Source organism: Lepus europaeus, chromosome 9, assembly GCF_033115175.1.
Source record: "Lepus europaeus isolate LE1 chromosome 9, mLepTim1.pri, whole genome shotgun sequence".
Taxonomy (NCBI): domain Eukaryota; kingdom Metazoa; phylum Chordata; class Mammalia; order Lagomorpha; family Leporidae; genus Lepus; species Lepus europaeus.
Window position 1 is genome coordinate 94,659,532 of NC_084835.1, and position 19,477 is coordinate 94,679,008.

At 43.6% G+C, this 19,477-nt stretch overlaps 1 protein-coding gene across 2 annotated transcripts; it reads left to right on the forward strand.

The window, feature by feature from the left end:
* The first annotated feature begins 549 nt into the window (after positions 1–549).
* Positions 550–18,514, forward strand: HAUS1 (HAUS augmin like complex subunit 1). 2 transcript variants are annotated; one of them, XM_062201607.1, is made up of 9 exons: positions 550–627; positions 1,292–1,466; positions 6,829–6,964; positions 8,399–8,533; positions 12,666–12,789; positions 13,192–13,257; positions 16,316–16,387; positions 16,611–16,658; positions 18,245–18,514. In XM_062201607.1, exons 1-9 carry the CDS (start codon positions 598–600, stop codon positions 18,293–18,295), a joined length of 837 nt encoding a protein of 278 aa, XP_062057591.1. In that variant the 5' UTR covers positions 550–597; the 3' UTR covers positions 18,296–18,514. The 2 variants fall into 2 exon arrangements, with proteins under 2 accessions (XP_062057591.1, XP_062057592.1); XM_062201608.1 differs by lacking the exon at positions 8,399–8,533.
* Positions 18,515–19,477: the final 963 nt, after the last annotated feature.

A 19,477-nucleotide genomic window follows, 5' to 3' on the forward strand; every position in this document is an offset into this window, starting at 1 on the left:
GTACATAATAAAGATTCTCCTTTAAAAAAAGAAATGCCTTCTACACACCTACACTCTTAGCTCCTTGGCAGTGGGAACTAATTGATGAGGTTAAGGTTGCTGCAGTTGGGGCCGGCGCTGTGGCTTGGTAGGTTGGGCCTTTGCAGTGCAAGCATCCTATAAGGGTGCCAATTCGTGTCTGGCTGCTCCTCTTCTGATCCAGCTTTCTGCTTACGGTCTCTCACATAAATAAATAAATAAAAAGATTGCTGCAGTTCATACTGCCAGAATAAAATCAAAAACGTTTAAGTTTATGCAAACAGTATGAAAGAAATCTACTAAGCAAGAAGCAAAATTTCAAGGATTTTTTTAAGATGTGACTCAAGCTAGCAATAAAAATACATGAAAGAAAAAGCAGCCTGGCGTTAGCAGCTGTACTTCATTCACCGCGGAGCCCAGAGAGCCAGGAGGAGGCAAGACACCAGCCCTGAAGGGGTTAAAACTACAACTCCCAGAAATCCCCGGCCAGGCGAGGGGCGGGGCCAACGGTGTGTGGGCGGGGCCCCAGGGGCGCTTCTCCCGCGAGGAGTTCCGCGTGAAGTGGCGGGAGCGGCGGCTATGGAGGCGCGGGAAGCGAAAGAAGCGCAGGTGACGGGCTGGGAGCGGGCGTTTGCGGCTTCCCGAGACCCGCGTCTGCGGCGTGCCGGTGCCGCCGGCGCATCTCCTGAGCGCCGCCACGGCTGCTTTCCTTCTCCGGTGCCCCACACGCCCGTCTTTAGTGACCTGTGAGCCGGGTCTCCCGGGACCCTTCTTCCCCGGACTCCCCTCGCTGAGGACCCCGGGCTTGGACAGGCGTCAGGCAGCCGCCGTAACGAGACCCCTCGGAGCTGGCTGGAGCGGGGCTTGTGCACCCACCCTCCTGCCTGAAGTTCCACACCAGCACCGCTTCCAAGTCCCGCATCCCGGGTCAGGGGGTCTCCCGGCACCGCGCCGGCTAGGATGTTGCGGGCAACGCCTTTTTTAAAATTCAGCCCCGGCGGGTGTAAGATTGCGTTTGTACCTGCATATTGAGTCTTAAGGCTTTTCTAGTGAGGCAGATTGTTCGTCTGTACCGCTTTTGTAGCTCTTTAGGAATGGTTCGTTCCCCGGTAATTTCGACTCCTTGCGCCCAACCACTCCCAAAGCTTGTAGGAGTTAGGAGGTGACGCCGAGGGAGCCAGAGCATTTACTTCGCGTTTGATCACCGTCATGCCTGCATCGTGTCATTGCAATTAAAATATGTCTATATAATTTTCTTCCTTTTCATGATGAGGTTGCTGCGTGGTTGAAAAAAATATTTGGCGATCATCCCATTCCACAGTATGAGGTGAACCCACGGACCACAGAGATTTTGTATCATCTTTCGGAACGCAACAGGGCCCGGGACAGGGACGTCCACCTAGTCATAGAGGACTTGAAACAGAAAGCAAACGAGTATGAATCCGAAGGTGAGAATAAGTCCTGAGTTTTTCTGAATGAGATCGTAGAGGTAACCAATGTTTGTAACAATGAAATGTGCAAGATTCGGTATAGACAGCTTATTTTGCTACTTTGTTTGCTAGATGTGTCTTCTACTCAGGTCTCATAGAATTATTCTGTTGCTACTCTGACAGCAAAACCACAAACTTAAAGAGTCTAAACATAGGAGCCCAGTGGGAAAGATGCCTTGTGGGCTTTGACCTCCGTGTGTGTTTGATCTGTCTCCTGTCCCCATGCCTTAGTCCTGCCAAGCTGTTAGAGCACCTGCGGTGGCAGCCCTGAAGAAACTGCTGTAGGACTGTGTGTCAGGGACTGCTTTCGTTTTCTCCTGGGATTATTTGGTTTGAAAAAGTGTGTTCCACACATCTATTTTTTTAAAAAAAGATTTATTTTATTTATTTGAAAGAGTTACAGAGAGAAGTAAAGAGAGAGAGAGAGATTGTCTTCCATCCACTGGTTCACTCCGCAGATGGCTGCAATGGCCAGAGCTGAGCCAATCCGAAGCCAGGAGCCAGGAGCTCCCTCCCGGTCTCCCTCGTGGGTGCAGGAGTCCAAGGACTTGGGCCGTCTTCTACTGGTTTCCCAGGCCATAGCAGAGAGCTGGATCGGAAGTGGAGCATCCGGGTCTAGAATTGGCGCCCATATGGAATGCTGGCACTTCAGGCCAGGGTTTTCGTTGTGCCATCTATTGTTTTTATAATTAAAAATCACAAAAGTAAAGATTGACAAAGATATTTTTTAGGTATAAGACCACACCAAAGACAGAGGAAGTAGAACACACATTTGCCCTATATTTGACCAAATGGATAGAATTTGTTATATATAATGTTTCGAGTATAGTGCAGTTAATATTTAATCCTATTGTTTATGTGCTCTTTCTCAATTTTCTTTTTAAAATTAACAGTACAGTTGCCTTTTTGTTTTGGTGTACTCTCTCTTTTTTTTTTTTTTTTTTTTTTAGATTTTATTTATTTATTTGAGAGGTAGAGTTACAGACAGAGAGAAATGTCTTCCATCCACTGGTTCCCTCCCCAAATGGCCACAAAGGCCATAGCTAGGCTAATCCAGAGCCAGGAGCTTCTTCCGGGTGGGTGCAGGGGCCCAAGGACTTGGGCCATCTTCTAATGCTTTCCCAGGTGCATCAGCCAGGAGCTGGATCAGAAGAGGAGCAGCCAGGACACAAACTGGCACCTGTATGGGATGCCGGCACCACAGGTGCAGAACAGCTCCATCCATCATCCCAAAAGCCTCCCCAGTGCTACTCCTTTGTAATGTTTTAAATTGTTTTACTTATAAATGATTTTATTTTTGTAGTTATTAAAATATAGTCTAGAGAAATGAACTTTGAGTCCAGAATAATCTCATTCTGTAAGATGTTTTTTCTTTTTCTTTTTTTTCTTCCTTTTCTTATTTGAAAGTCAAGAGGCCGGCGCCATGGCTTAACAGGCTAATCCTCCACCTTGCGGCGCCAGCACACCAGGTTCTAGTCCCGGTCGGGGTGCCAGATTCTATCCCGGTTGCCCCTCTTCCAGGCCAGCTCTCTGCTATGGCCCGGGAAGGCAGCGGAGGATGGCCCAAGTGCTTGGGCCCTGCACCCGCATGGGAGACCAGGAGAGGCACCTGGCTCCTGGCTTCGGATCAGCATGAGGCGCCGGCCGCAGTGGCCATTGGAGGGTGAACCAGCTGCAAAAGGAAGACCTTTCTCTCTGTCTCTCTCTCACTATCCACTCTGCCTATCAAAAAAAAAAAAAAAAAGTCAAGAGGAAAACATATCTTCCATCTGCTGGCTCACTCTCCAAGTGTAAGCAACAGCCAGGGGTGGGCCAGGATCAATCCAGGAACTGGGAAACCACCCAGGATCTCCCATGAGGGTAGCAGCAACAACCCAAGTACTTGAGCCATCATCTGCTGCCTCCCAGGGTGTGCATAAGCAGTTAGCTGGAATTGAAGGCTGAGCTGGTACTGAAACCCACACACTACAGTATGGGATGTGGGCTACTCAACCAGCATCTTATACCACTGTGCCAAATGCCTTCCCCTGGAGTGTTCTTTAACTATCTTTTAGATTAGTCGATTATATACTATTGTTCCGGTTTTCTGTTTCCATGTTGACCTTCTACCTTGCTTTCATCATTGAAAGTAGGATATCGAGGCCAGCGCCATGGCTCACTAGGCTAATCCTCCGCCTGTGATGCCGGCACCCCAGGTTCAGTTGGGGTGCCGGATTCTGTCCCGGTTGCCCCTCTTCCAGGCCAGCTCTCTGCTGTGGCCCGGGAGTGCAGTGGAGGATGGCCCAAGTGCTTGGGCCCTGCACCTGCATGGGAGACCAGGAGAAGCACCTGGCTCCTGGCTTCGGATCAGCGCTGTGCGCCTGCCACAGCAGCCATTGGAGGGTGAACCAACGGTAAAAGGAACCCTTTCTCTCTGTCTCTCTCTCTCACTGTCCACTCTGCCTGTCAAAAAAAAAAAAAAAAAAGTAGGATGTCGAAATCTTCAACTATTGTTGAATTGTATATTTCTCTCTCTATTTTTGTCGGTTTTTGTTTCATAGATCTTGGTGTCTATTAGGTGTATATATTTTTGCAGTTATATATTTTGATAGATTGACTCTTTTATCATTATAAAATTCCCTCTGTAGCTCTAGTACCATATTTTTTTTATAAAGTCTATTTTATCTGATGATATCAGTGTAGCTATTCCAGCATTCTTGTGGTTGCTTTGCTACTCGAATGATGCATTGTTTTTTAAAGATTTTTATTGGAACCGGTGCAATGGCGCAGTAGGTTAATCCTCTGCCTGCAGTGCTGGCATCCCATATGGGTGGCGGTTCTACTCCCGGCAGCTTCACTTCCAATCCAGCTTTCTGCTATGGCCTGGGAAAGCAGTAGAAAATGGCCCAAGTGCTTGGGCCCCTGTACCCACGTGGGAGACCAGGAAGAAGCATCTGGCTCCTGGCTTCGGATTGGCACAGCTCCAACCATTGCAGCCATTTGAGGAATGAACCAATGGATGGAAGACCTTTCTTTCTGTCTCTCCCTCTCACTGTCTATAACTCTACCTCTCAAATAAAATTTAAAAAAAATTTTTTTAATTTACTTTTATTTGAAAGTCAGAGTTACACAGAGAGAGAAGGAGAGGCAGGGAGAGAGGTCTTCCATCCGCTGGTTTACTCCCCAGTTGGCTGCAGTGGCTGGAGCTGGACCCATCTGGAGCCAGGAGCTTCTTCCTGGTTTCCCACATGGGTGCAGGGTCCCTGCTTTTCCAGGCCATAGCAGAGAGCTGGATTGGAAATGGAGCAGCCGGGATTAGAACCGGTGCCCATATGGGATGCCAGCACTGCAGGCAGCGGCTTTACCTGCTATGCCATAGTGCCAGCCCCAAATACTTCCTTTTTTTCTTTTTCTTTTTTTTTTTTTTTTTTTTTTTTTAGATTTTTATTTATTCGAGAGGTAGAGTTACAGAGGGAAGGAGAGACAGAGAGAAAGGTCTTCCCTCCACTGGCTCATCCCCCAAATGGCTGCAATGGCCAGAGCTAGGCTGATCCAAAGCCAGGAGCCAGGAGCCTCTTCCCAGTCTCCCACGTGAGTACAGGGGCCCAAGGACTTGGGCCATCTTCTATGGCTTCCCCAGGCCATAGCAGAGAGCTGGATTGGAAGAAGAACAGCTGGGACTAGAACCGGTGCCCATATGGGATGCCGGCACCACAGGCTCTAGCCTCCTATGCCAGAGCGCCTGCCCCGATGCATTTTTTTTTTTAAAGATTTATTTATTTAGTTGAGAGGCAGAGTTACAGACAGAGAAAGATCTTCCATCCACCTACGGTATACAATTATATCTATTCTCCTTTCCCTTTTTGTGGTGTTACTGTTACACATATCCAGTGTTACAGACTGGACCATGAGTAGTCACTTCCTTAGCCCTAGACACCTTTACAGGATCATACCCATATCCTTTGTGCTGCTGTTAGCATATTTCTATGGCCCAACAGTATATTATACACAATTTTTTTTATAAAATTTTATAGGATTATTCTATACAATTTTTAAAAATCAGTTAAGAGAAAAATCCATAGTTGCTGATGCTCTAGTTTTTGTTTTTTTTTTGTTTTTTTTTTTTGTTTTGTTTTGTTTTAAGATTTATTTATGTATTTAAGAGGTAGAGTTACAGAGAGAGAGAGATCTTCCATCTGCTGGTCCATTCTCCAAATGGCCCCAATGACTGGAGCTGGGTTGATCCAAAGCCAGGAGCTTCTTCCAGGTCTCCCATGTGGGTACATGGGCCCAAGCACTTAGGGCATCTTCCACTGCTTTTCACAGGCCATTAACAGAGAGCTGGATTGGAAGTAGAACAGCTGGGACTCAAACCAGCACCCATATGGGATTCTGGTGCAGCAAGTAGAAGCTTAACCTACTATGCCACAGTACAGGTCCGGATGCTCTAACTTTTCATGTGCATTCAAAATACTATTTGGAATCACTTGCTTTCAGCCTATAGAACTGCTTTTAGTATTTCTTGTAAGTTGGTCTGCTAACAGCAAATTCTCTGTTTTTTTCTATCTTGTAGCCTTTATTTTGCTTTCATTTCTTTATATGTTTATTTTATTTTCACTTATTTGAAAGGCAGAGTGATGGAGAAGAGAGACAGAGATCTTCCATCTGCTGGTTCACTCCCCAAATGTCAGCAACAGCCAGGGTTTGGCCAGGAGCTCAGAACTCCATCTGGGTTTCCTGTATGAGTGTTGGGGCCCAACCACTTGAGCTATCATCTGCTCCCTCCCAGGATGCATTAACAGGAAGTTGGTAGGAAGCTGTTAAATCCCAACTTGGGAAGCCCAAATCTCATATCAGAGTGTCTTGGAAAGCAAAAGGAAGATGTCCCAAGTACTTGGAACCCTGCCTCCCATGTGGGAGACCTGGTTGGAGTTCCTGACTCCTGGCTTCAGCCTGGCCCAGCCCCAACTACTGCAGTCATTTGGGGAGTGAACCAGGGGATGGAAAAATTTCTTTCTTTCTGTCTCTCCCTTGCTATCTGTCAATCTGTCTTTCAAATAAATAAAATAGATCTTCAAAAAAAATAAAGGAAAATAATGTTTAAGGAATGTGAGGTTTCTTTTGGGGGTGATGAAATATTCTAAAATGGATTGTGTTGCTGGATATGCAACTCTAAATGTACTAATGGCCATTGAACATGTACTTTAGGTGAGTGGAGTGCTAGGTAGTGAGTTATAACTCAGTAAAGCTATTAAAAGTTCAAAAAGCAAAAAAAAAAAAACCATACATACACATACAAGGAAAGCATCTTAGTCTCCATGGGACTCTTTATGTTTTTCAGCCAAGCATCTTCAAGACCTTCTCATGGAGAGTGTAAATTTCTCTCCTGCCAATCTCTCCAGCACCGGTTCCAGGTATCTGAATGCTTTGGTTGACAGTGCACTGGCTCTTGAAACAAAGGATACCTCACTTGCTAGGTAATTATTGTGACCATTTTAATTGCTGTCGTCATATATGCCATGATGTATTGATCTAAGGACTTTCTGTTTATCAGGATAATTCTTTATAAAGAATCAACAATAAATGTGAAAGCACTGAATTTTATTTAACTCCATATCTTTGCTAGTGAATAAAATTAATTTAGATAAATTTGGTATTGGTTAACTTTTAATATTTTCTTATTCCAGGATTAGGTTTGTAAAGGTTGGTTCTCATGTATATTTGGAAAAGGATTAGGTACCACTTAACATTGTGCTCTGTAAATAATAAGAAAAACAGTAGGCTGAATGATCCACTTGAGCATGGTAAATATTGGTCATGTTCTCACCATATTGAGTAGAAGAGGTTAGGGGTCTTTATTTGTGATAGATTCTTTTTTTTTTTTTTTTTTTTTTAAGATTTATTTATTTATTTGAAAGAGTTACAGAGAGGCAGAGAGAGGTCTTCCATCCGTTGGTTCACTCCCTAAATGCCACAATGGCAGCTATGCTGATCCACAGCCAGGAGCCAGGAGCTTCTTCCAGGTCTCCCACATGGGTGCAGGGGCCCAAGCACTTGGACCATCTTCTACTGCTTTCCCAGGCCATAGCAGAGAGCTGGATCAGAAGAGGAGCAGCCGGGACTAGAACTGGCACCCCTATGGGATGCTGACACTTCAAGTGATGGCTTTACCTGCTACATCACAGCACCAGCCCCTGTGATAGACACCTTTATAACGACTTGATTCTTTTAACAACCCTAAGAGGAAAATGGAGGCCTGAGTAAAATAACTTCCCCAAACTAGTAAATGGCAGAGTTGGGCATCTAACACAGTTTGACTCCACACTGTGTATAGTTTTTGGCCATATCTTACTGAAGACCACAGTTCTAACTTACAACCAGAGAACTGCATGGTTGTTCTGCTTAATTGCCAGTTTCAGGGCTTGGAATTTTTATATAGGCCCAAAGAGTAGTGTGTTAGGTCTAAGAGCACGTAGGCTGTACAGCAGCAGAAATCTAGAATGACGTCAATGTTGTGACTCCAGAGACCTGTTGTAGGCTTGGTATGTGAGCACTGAAGAAGCAGACTGCCTTCAAGGACAGCTTCTGCCCATGGTCTAATAAGGGAGACGGACATGTATACTGTGGTGTGACAGCTGCAGCCATACGAGAGTGCACTACCTGTCGCTCACAGCCACAGAGAAAGAGGTAGTGAATTCCAGGAGGAATTCTTATCTGAGTTTGGAGGGAGAAGTGGAACTTTGCCAGCTGAAGGACATTCAGGGATTGGGAACAGCGTGTAAGAAATGCACCAGGATTAAACAGCACAATTACGTAAGAATCCACACAGAGATAAAATCATTTTTAGAAATGGGGAATGATGATAATTATTATCCGTAATGCTCACTTATGTGACCAAATTCTTCTTGTAGTTTTATCCCTGCAGTGAATGATTTGACATCTGATCTTTTTCGTATCAAATCCAAAAATGAAGAAATCAAGCTTGAATTGGGAAAACTTGAAAAAAATCTAACTGCAACTTTAGTATTAGAAAAATGTCTACGAGAGTAAGTAATTGAGTTGAAAATGGTGACAAATTTTTATTATACAGGTAATAGCAGGACATTGTCAGACTTAGTTTTAGCTATCTATAGATAGGATTTTTTTTTAATATGTTGGGAAACAGGGCTCATAATATTATTTTAAGTAGAAAATTACTTAAGTGGAAGTGGGGAATGAATGGATGTGGGCGTTCACTTTTTACTCCAAATTATTTAGACAAAGCCGTAATCAAAGTGGAAGTTCTCTCCTCCCTTCAGAGAAAGGTACCTCCTTCTTCGATGGTCCCTTCTTTCCTCTGGGATCTCACTCACAGAGATCTTTCATGTAGGCCATTTTTTGCCACAGTGTCTTGGCTTTCCATGCCTGAAATGCTCTCATGGGCTTTTTAGCCAGATCTGAATGCCTTAAGGGCTGATTCTGAAGCCAGAGTGCTGTTTAGGGCATTTGTCATTTTATGAGTCTGCTGTGTATCCTAATTCCCATATTGGATCATTCTCTCCTTCTTAATTCTATCAGTTATTATTAGCAGACACTTGGTCTTATTTATATGATCCCTTTGACACTTAATCCTATCTTTATGATCAGTTATGAACTTAAACTGATCACCTTAACTAGTAAGATGGTATTGGTACCTGCCAACTTAATGGGATTTGGAGTCCCATGGCAAGTTTTTAGCTTTACCCTTAGGGGTACGTCTGAGGGAGCGTGTGCCGAACTGTCTATCTCTTCCCTCTCTTATTCCCACCATTATTTTTAACAGGGATCAATTTTCAATTGGATTTAAACACCTAAGAATAATTATGTGTTAAGTAAAAAGTTCAAACAATGGTATTAAGTAGAAAAAGAAAATACTAAAAAGAATAAAATAGTAAGCTGTTCCTCACAGTCAGGACAATGACTGATCAAGTCATTGCTTTTCATAGTGTCAGTTTCACTTCTACAGGTTTCCTTTTAGGTGCTCAGTTAGTTGTTACAGATCAGGGAGAACATATATTTGTCCCTTTGGGACTGGCTTATTTCTCTCAGCATGATGTTTTGCAGATTCCTCCATTTTGTTGCAAATGACCTGATTTCATTTTTTTCTGCTGTATAGTATTCTATAGAGTACATATCCCATAATTTCTTTATCCAGCCTTCCGTGGATGGGCATTTAGGTTGATTCCATGTTTTAGCTATTGTGAATTGAGCTGCAATAAACATTGAGGTGCAGATAGCTCTTTTATTTACCAGTTTAATTTCCCTTGGGTAAATTCCAAGGAGTGGGAAGGCTGGGTTGTATGGTAGTGCTATATTCAGGTTTCTGAGGACTCTCCAAACTGTCTTCCATAGTGGCTTTACCAGTTTGCAATCCCAACAACAGTGAATTAGTGTGCCTTTTTCCCCACATCCTTGCCAGCATCTGTTGTTGGTAGATTTCTGTATGAAAGCCATTCTAACTGGGGTGAGGTGAAACCTCATTGTGGTTTTGATTTGCATTTCCCTGATGGCTAGTGATCCTGAACATTTTTTCATGTGTCTGTTGGCCATTTGGATTTTCTCTTTTGAAAAATGTCTATTTAGGTTCGTTGCCCATCTCTTAAGTGTGTTGTTTCTTTTGTTGTGGTGGAGTTTCTTGATCTCTTTTTAGATTCTGGTTATTAATCCTTTATCAGTTGCATAATTTACAAATATTTTATTCCATTCTGTCGGTTGCCTCTTCACTTCCCTGACTTTCTTTTGCAGTATATAAACTTCTCAATTTGATGTAATCCGAGTTGTTAATTTTGGCTTTGGCTGCCTGTGCCTCTGGAGTCTTTTCCAAGAAGTCTTTGCCTGTGCCTGTATCTTGCAGGAGTGTCATTTATTTTTACAAATAGTACGCACTTTATGATTTTCAAAATGTATTTAATTGTTTTAAGGATGTATTTATTTATTTGAAAGGCAGAAATACAGAGAGGCAAAAGCAGAGAGAGAAGTCTTCCATCTGCTGGTTCACTCTCAAAATGGCCACAACAGCCAGAGCTAGGCTGATCCAAAAGCAGCAGCCAGGAGCTTCTTCCAGGTCTCCTACGTGGGTGCAGGGACCCAAGCACTTGGGCCGTCTTCTATTGCTTTCCCAGGCCATAGTATAGAGCTGGATTGGAAGTGGGACAGCTGAGATTTGAACTGGTGCCCATATGGGATGCTGGCACTGCAGGCAGTGGCTTTACCTGCTATGTGACAACCCCTGCCCTCATGATTTTTTTTTAACTCATAAAATAGTATACAACTTCAAGTGCCCTTATATTTGCTTTGCTGCATTTTCTTACTGATCTCTGATTGTCCTCTTTTGGTGGCATGGGCCTTCTTTAGGTCCTTGATAACCCAGAAATTAGATCCTGCGGGACAGGAGTCTATAAATGCACAGGCAATTTGGTGGTGTGCAAATGTGTTCAAAAATAGTATGTATGTGCAAAGCACTGTGTCTTTCAAATAGGCCTTAGGACCCTTGAATGACAGGTTTACTTTTTCAAGAATGACTGCCATAAATTAATCTTAAAATTACTGTGTATTCCTTGAGAAAAATCCCAGGTGGCAGCACAGAGGGGAGATGTCCTAGGAGAATACAGGGAAGTCGAGGATATAAAGATTTATGGTAGAGGGGCCAGCGCTGTGGTATAGTGTGAAAAGTCACTGCCTGCAGTGCTAGCATCCCATATGGGCGAATGTTCAAGTTCTGGCTGCTCCGCTTCCGATTCAGCTCTGTGCTATGGCCTGGGAGGGCAATAGAAGATGGACCAAGTCCTTGGGCCCCTGCACCTACATGGGAGACCCAGAAGAAGCTCCTGGCTCCTAGCTTCTGCCTGGCCCAGCCCTGGCTATTATGGCCATCTGGGGAGTGAACCAGCAGATGGAAGATCTGTCTCTCCCTCTCTCTCTATAACTCTCACTTTCAAATAAATAAATTTTAAAATATATGCATATAAAAACTCTTCTCTGCTGTGGCCTGGGAGTTCAGTGGAGGATGGCCCAGGTGCTTGGGCCCCTGCACCTGCATGGGAGACCAGGAGGAAGCACCTGGCTCCTGGCTTCGGATCGGCGTAGCGCACCGGCCTCAACGCATCGGCCATGGCGGCCACTTGGGGGGTGAACCAACGGAAAAAGGAAGACCTTTCTCTCTCTATCTCTCTCTCTCTCTCTAGACCTTTCTCTCTCTCTCTCTCTCTGTCTAACTCTGCCTATCAAAAAAATAAAAAATAAAATAAATAATATATATATACATATAAAAACTCTGACTTTCAAATAAATAAATAAATCTTTTTTAAAAAAAATAGAAAAGCCAGCGCCGCGACTCACTAGGCTAATCCTCTGCCTTGTGGCGCCGGCACACCAGGTTCTAGTCCCGGTCGAGGCACCGGATTCTGTCCCGGTTGCCCCTCTTCCAGGCCAGCTCTCTGCTGTGGCCAGGGAGTGCAGTGGAGGATGGCCCAAGTGCTTGGGCCCTGCATCCCATGGGAGACCAGGAGAAGCACCTGGCTCCTGCCTTCGCATCAGCGCGGTGCACCGGCCGCAGCGCGCCAGCCGCGGCGGCCATTGGAGGGTGAACCAAAGGCAAAGGAAGACCTTTCTCTCTCTCTCTCTCACTGTCCACTCTACCTGTCTAAATAAATAAATAAATAAATAATAGAAAAGAAAAATCCAATAAGTAGATCATCTACCTTGACTAAGCTAGATTTGAATCCAAAAAGCAGTAGAGTTTTCTTTTTTTATAATAATTTCACTGGAGAGCAGTGAAATAATTTTTTTTAAGATTTATTTATTTATTTGAAATGCAGAGTTAAAGAGAGGTGGGGAAAGAGAGAGAGAGAGGTCTTCAATACGCTAGTTCACTCCCCAAATGGCCGCAATGGCTAGAGCTGGGCCCATCCAAAGCCAGGAGCCAGAAACTTCTTCCGGGTCTCCCATGCGGGTGCAGGGGCCCAAGGACTTGGGCCATCTTCTGCTGCTTTCCCAGGCCATAGCAGAGAGCTGGATTGGAAGTGGAGCAGCCGGAACTCGAACCAGCACCCATATGAGATGCCGGCACTGCAGGTGGTGGCTTTACCTGCTATGCCACAGCATCAGCCCTGATCAATGTGAAATTATTATGAAGTAATAATTTAATTTTGCTTTTTAAAGGGATCTCAAGAAGGCAGAACTGCATCTGTCTATAGAAAGGGCCAAAGTTGACAGTCGTCTTCAGAACATGGACTTCCTGAAGGCAAAGTCAGAGGAGTTCAGATTTGGCATCAAAGCTGCAGAGGTTTGTATGAAGGCCAGAGCAGAGTCAGCTTGCCTCAGACTTCCTTCTGACCTCCATCCTCAGAACTAGGCAGTGTTACTAGTTCATTGTCACAACTGAGAGGACCACAGAGAAGACAGGTAACTTGCCAGGGTTACTTAACATCTTAGCTGCTGATCCAGATTCACACTCCGGCATACAGGCGCTGAAGCTAAGGCCTTTAAGCATTGTACCCATCTTGTCACAAATATGTGAATAGGGGGGTCTAGAAAGGGGTTGCGTGTGGCATCAAAGTGCTTAGATGCGTGTATAAGTGTTCCTCTGTGATTTGTAGTTTCTCTTTACTCTGTTAGATGTTGAAACTTTCATGATGCTCACCTTCAGGACAATATTTTAACTGAGCCCCTGTCTTCATCATTGCAGGAGCAGCTCTCAGCCAGAGGCATGGACGCTTCTCTGTCTCATCAGTCACTAGTTGCACTGTCGGAGGTGAGCTGCTTGTCTTAGTCCAAGTTCCGCTGAAACAGAACATCACAAACTGAGTAATCTGTAAACAATAGCACCTTCTCTGGCTCCGGGGTCTGAAGGCCGCATCTTGGGAGGGCTTTCTTGCTGAGTCACAACACGTTAGACAGGCAAGTGAACATGCAAGTATGAGACAGAGAGGAAACTGGGTGGAACTCATGTTTTCTCTCAGGGGCCCACTCCCACTATAACAGCTTTAATCCATTCTTAATCACTTCTTTTTTATTTTTAAATTTTTTAAAAGATGTATTTATTTAAAAGTCAAAGTTATAGGGAAAGAGAGAGAGGGATCTTCCATCTACCTGTTCACTCCCTAGATGGCTGAGCCAGGCATGAGCCAGAAGCCTGGAACTCCATCCATGTTTCCCAGTGGTAGGGACCCAAGTACTTGGGCCATTCTCTGCTGCTTTGTCAGGCACATCAAACTGGATCAGAAGTGGAGCAGCTGGGACTAGGATGCTATGATATTGGATGCTAGCACTGAAGGTGGTGGCAACACAATGCAGCCCCTCCTAATCTCTTAAGAGTCCCACTGCTTAATATAGTCAGAATAGGGGCTGGCGCCGTGGCTCACTTGGCTAATCCTCCACCTGCGAGGTTGGCATCCCATATGGGCACCGGGTTCTAGTCCCGGCTGCTCCTCTTCCAATCCAGCTCTCAGTTGTGGCCCAAGAAGGCAGTGAAAGATGGCCCAAGTGCTTGGGCCCCTGCACCTGCATGGGAGACGAGCAGGAAGCACCTGGCTCCTGGCTTTGGATTGGCGCAGCGCCAGCCATAGTGGCCATTTGGGGGGTGAACCAATGGAAGGAAGACCTTTCTCTCTGTCTCTCTCTCTCACTGTCTAACTTTATCTGTCAAATAAGTAAAAAAAAAAAAAAAAGAAAAAAAATATATATATAGTCACAATAGCAATTAAATTTCTTTTTTCTTTTCTTTTTTTTTTTTTTTTAGATTTATTTATTTATTTGAAAGAGAGAGGAGAGGCAGTCTTCCATCTGCTGGTTCACTCCCTAATTGGCAGCAACAGCCAGAGCTGCGCCAATCCAAAGCCAGGAGCCAGGAGCTTCTTCCAGGTCTCCCATGTGGGCCCAGGGGCCCAAGGACTTGGGTCTTCTTCTACTGCTTTCTCAGGCCATAGCAGAGAGCTGGATCAGAAGTGGAGCAGCCAGGATTTGAACCAGCGCCCATATGGGATGCTGACACTGCAAGCGGCAGCTTTACCTGCTATGCCACTGCACCAGCCCCAGCAATTAAATTTCAACACGACTTTTATAGGGAACATTTTAACCACTGTATTTATTTTAACCTAATTTAACTTTCTTTAAAATATTATTCCGGGGTGAGCACTTGGGTTGGCAGTTAGCATGCTAGTTAATATGCCTGCATCTCAGAGTGGTTCACACAGAAGTTAAGATGCCATTTGGGATTCCCTCACCTCAGAATACCTGGATCAAGCCCCAGCTCCTTTGCTTCTTGTCCAGCTTCCTGCTAATGCACACCTGTGAGGCAGTAAATGATGGCTCAGGTTCCTGGACCCTGTCACCCATGTGGGAAATCCAGATTGAGTTCCAGACTCTTGGCTGCATTTGGCGCATCTCTGGCTCTTGCAGGGATTTGGGACGTGAACCAGCAGATGAGAGATCACTGTGTGTCTCTGTCTGTCTGCCTTTCCAATAAAATGTAAATAAATAAATAATTTTAAATGCCTGGGTCCCACATCTGAGTGCCTGGGTTTTTGTTATTGTATTTATTTGTTTAGAAAGAGTTACAAAGAGAGAGAATCTTCCATTCACTGATTCACTCTCCAAATGACTACAATGGCGAGCACTGGGCTAGGCTAAAGCCAGGAATCAGGAGCTTCGTCCTGGTCTCCTTCATGGGTGGCAGGGGCCCAAACACTTGGACCATCTTCTGCTGCTTGTGCCAGGCCATCAGCAGGGAGCTGGATCAGAAGTGGAGCAGCCTGGATATGAATCAGCATCTCTCCACCACTGTGCTGGCTGCCTGAGTACCTGCATTTTGATTCCCAGTGCTACTCCTGACTCCAGCTTCCTGCTACTGCAGATGCTCAGAGGCAGTAACTGGATGCCTGCCACCCTCATGGGAGACCTGGATTGAATTCCCAGCTCGTGGGTGCTGGCTTCAGCCCTTCAAGGCCACTGCAGGCATTTGAGGAGTGAACTAGTGGATGGGCTTGTTCTCTCTGTGTCTCTCCCTGTCTCTCTCTCATCTTAACTCTATCTCACTTCCTGCCTCCCAAATAAGTATTAGTCCTCAATATGCTTTATTATTTCTTACTTTTAGGGCTTTTGTACACTGTTGAGCTGATTACTTTTCATGTCCACATTATTTATATCTGTATTACCTGCTTGGCTATCCGTATACACACACACACACACACACATTTGGTTTCCTTTTTGTGTTACTGTAATCTGCAAACTCTACTGGAGTCAGTTAAAAATTATTGATTTATTTATTAAACAGATTTATTGAGTGTGTGCTAACCATCTAGGTGCGCCTTCTCTTCTAGTATGCTTTTAAGAATACAGGTCACTAAACTCCTGTAGTTTCCCAATACAATTCTGGGTTTTCAGATTGTGTGAATGTCTTATCTATTTTGGTAGGAAGAGAGAGAAATAGGGGATTTTATTTTATTATTCTTACTTTTTTCTGTCTGATTCTTGGAATCTAAAGTTGACAATTTATAAATATATATATTTGAGGCTTTAACTGTTCTTATACATTCTAATCCCTCATGATCACATTGTTTATGTTCTTCACATACTTCCATCTTATTCTTAATCAGTGGGTATATGACATTACTATTTTAGCCATCCTATAAGCACTGCTTCCAGTGGAGGTGGGTTTGTCTATCCATTTATTTTTGAAGCTTGTCATTTGATTCAGTGTCCGGAACACCCTAATGTCAGTGCTTTCTTATATTTTATTTCACAAACGGGCAATATTTGGTTGCATTGTGAATATCTATTACTCTGTGACTCTGTGTTTTTTCCATCCCCAGAAACTAGCAGAACTAAAACGACAGACTATACCTTTGAAGAAAAAATTAGAGTCCTATTTAGACTTAATGCCGGTAATTATTCTTGCTTTTTTTTTTTCTTTTATTTATTTCCCACAGCATTCTGTAAGGGTACTAAATGATCGTGAAAATTGTTTGTGGATTTAAAGTCAGTTGGGGAATCTCAATGTTGGATGTATGTTATTTCCTCTGTAAGATTTCTTGCCTTCTGATTGTAGTCCCTTGGAGTCTGAATTGAGGCAGTATAACCTTCCCTTCTTTTGTTTTCCTTTAAAAGAATCCATCTCTTGCTCAAGTGAAAATTGAAGAAGCAAAGCGAGAATTAGTAAGTAGTTCCAGTTTTCTGTTTTTCAGATTTTTGTAAAAGAAATGAAATAAATGCTGAGATAGCTAAGCCCCTCCAGCTTCTTTCCTTCCTCCTCAGAGGTAAACCACAGTCCCAGAGTTGCTGTGTGCCATTTCTATGGATCTTTTAGTACTTTCTGGGCATGTGTGTATTTGTTTTTTTCCATTAAAAAATACACAGTGGTATTTTATATATCTTTTAATATTTTACTTAGATTTCTCTAGTGGAAAAGAAAGGTTGACAAATGCAGAATATTCTATGCAAAGATAATTAGCAAAGGCATAAGAGCTGGAAAAATGTAGGACTTTTCCAAACTGTGACAAGTGATGAGGTCCAGCAGCTTGGGGGTACGTGCTGTAAGACAGGGTGGAGAACTGACTTCAGATGTAAAGGGCACTAAACATAACAAGGGTTGGACTTGGAGGCTATAGGGCACTTCCTGAACGTTGCTTGAAAAGTCTGTTGATCTTTTTTTTTTTTTTTTAGATTTATTTGTCTGAAAGGCATAGTTAGACAGAGAGGGAGAGATAGAGAACTCCCATCAGCTGGTTCTCTTCTCAGATGGCTGCAATGGCCAGGTTGGGGAGCCAGGGGCTTCGTGGGGGTCTCCCACAAGCACTTGGGTGATCTCCTGCCGCTTTCCCAGGTATATTGGGTGGGAGCTGGACTGGAAATGGAGCAGGGGGGAACTTGAACTGGCACCCGTATGGGATGCTGGCATCATAGGTAGTGACTTAACCCATTACGCCACAAAACCAGTCCCAAGTCTGTAGATTTTTAGGCTCAAGAGAAATGTGATCAAAGCTACACACTTTTAAAAAATGTGTTTATTTGAAAGGTAGAGTGACGGAGAGCCTTCCATCTGCTGATTCACTCCCCAAATTCCCACAACAGCTAGGGCTGGGCCAGACTAAAGCCAAAACAAAGAACTCTACTCCAGGTCTCCCACATGCATGTCAGTAACTCAGATACTTGGACCATCATCTGCTGCCTCTCAGGTGCATTAGGAAAGAGCTGGAGAGGAGGTAGGGGGAGTCAATCCCAGGCACTTGATATGGGATGTAGGCCCCCGCAGCAGTGTGTTAACCTGCTAAGTTATGCTTTTTGATCAGGCCTGTGCTTTAGGATGATTGTTCTGTGACCAGTATATAGGATGGGTTAGAGGAGCAAGAAAAAAACTGTGGAAACAATTTGGCCTGCTTTGCAGATGTGAAGTAGTGAGGACAACAGCAGTGAGAAGTACATTGCTTTAGGGTTAAAGATCAGAATCATCTATTCGTGTATCTTTACACTAATTCATCATCTCAAGGCTCTCCCCCTCAGATGTTTATTAGAATCAGTGGAGGAACTGAAAACTTGGGTGAGGAGAGAGATCGGAAGGCAAAGGGGAGGTATAAAGCAAGGGAACGTCTAATGTCTAAAACCACATTTGATATTTATAGTGGTATCGCAAGATGTTTCTGTTCTAATGTTTTTCTTTTTGCTTCCCTTATTTTAAATAACAGTGGAAGTTACAGCATCTGTTTTATAACTTGTTTATGGTATTTATGTATTTCTTCTTTTAGGATGCCATTGAAGCTGAACTTACAAAGAAAGTAGACATGATGGAACTGTGACCAGAGCCAAATAAACATCCTTTTCCCTAACAAAGTACATTGAGTAGGACTTAAAAGGACTTTTTTTTTTTTTTTTTTGCTCTTGGCATTCCTTTAAAATATAATTTCTATGTTCTTAGATGAGATAATAATGTAAATATTGATAGAATGATGGTTTCTGGCTGTGTATTGTATTTTCGTGCTCCAATACAGGTTTCGTATTGAAAAGCATTTCTCTCACTTGCTTCCTATGTGGCCGGTGATTAAGAATCCTTTAGTAGCTCTGTGATGTTGACATCATGATGCTTGCAGGCATGCACTCATCAGTTCAGCTAAAGAGAAGGGAGAAGATTCTGCATCTCTAGTTCTGTTTTTCCCACTCTTCTTCTCCAGGGGTTTCCTGTTCTTTCCAGTCAGCTCATCTGCCTGTTTCCAAATGTTAATATATGCAGGAATTAGTTTTTGAAAAGCATGACCTTTCAAATCAATAGTAAGAAGACAGGAGCTCAGCAGCGCGGTGCTGGAGCCGTGCTGCACACCTGAGGTCAGGATAATCCAAAAGATCAAAGGTTGAATTTTTTTAGTATAAAAAAGGACCTCAACGAAATCATAGGGGAGTTTTAATGTTCCCGTTTTTAAATAATTATAGAGTCAGAAGCATGACCAATATATAGGAACCACAAATTAAGTGATTGAAATTTTTGAAGATTTGGAAACATTAAAAATTCTTCATAGCAAAATCTTTCATAGGTAAAGGACGTAACACATGTACGGGAGGGAAGGGAGAGAGGTTTTTTTACTATATAGCTTTTTCATAGTTAAAGTTTTATAGCATACAATTAAAAAACTTTTTTAAAGATTATCTAAATAACTTTGAAAGGTCCCTATTCTCTCCTTTTCTTTGCTATCAGCCAAAAAGAACATTTGTGTTTTAGAAACTGTCCCATGTCCTTTAGCCATTTTTGTATTAACTTCTAATCTTTTTCTTTTTTTATTTTTTAGATTTATATATTTATTTTGAAAGTCAGAGTTACACAGAGAGAGGAAAGGCAGAGAGAGAGAGAGAGAGAGAGAGAGGCCTTCTATCCAATGGTTCACTGCCCAAGTGGCTGCAATGGCCGGAGCTGTGCCGATCTGAAGCCAGGAGCCAGGAGCTTCTTCTGGGTCTCCCACACGGGTGCAGGGGCCCAAGGACTTAGGCCA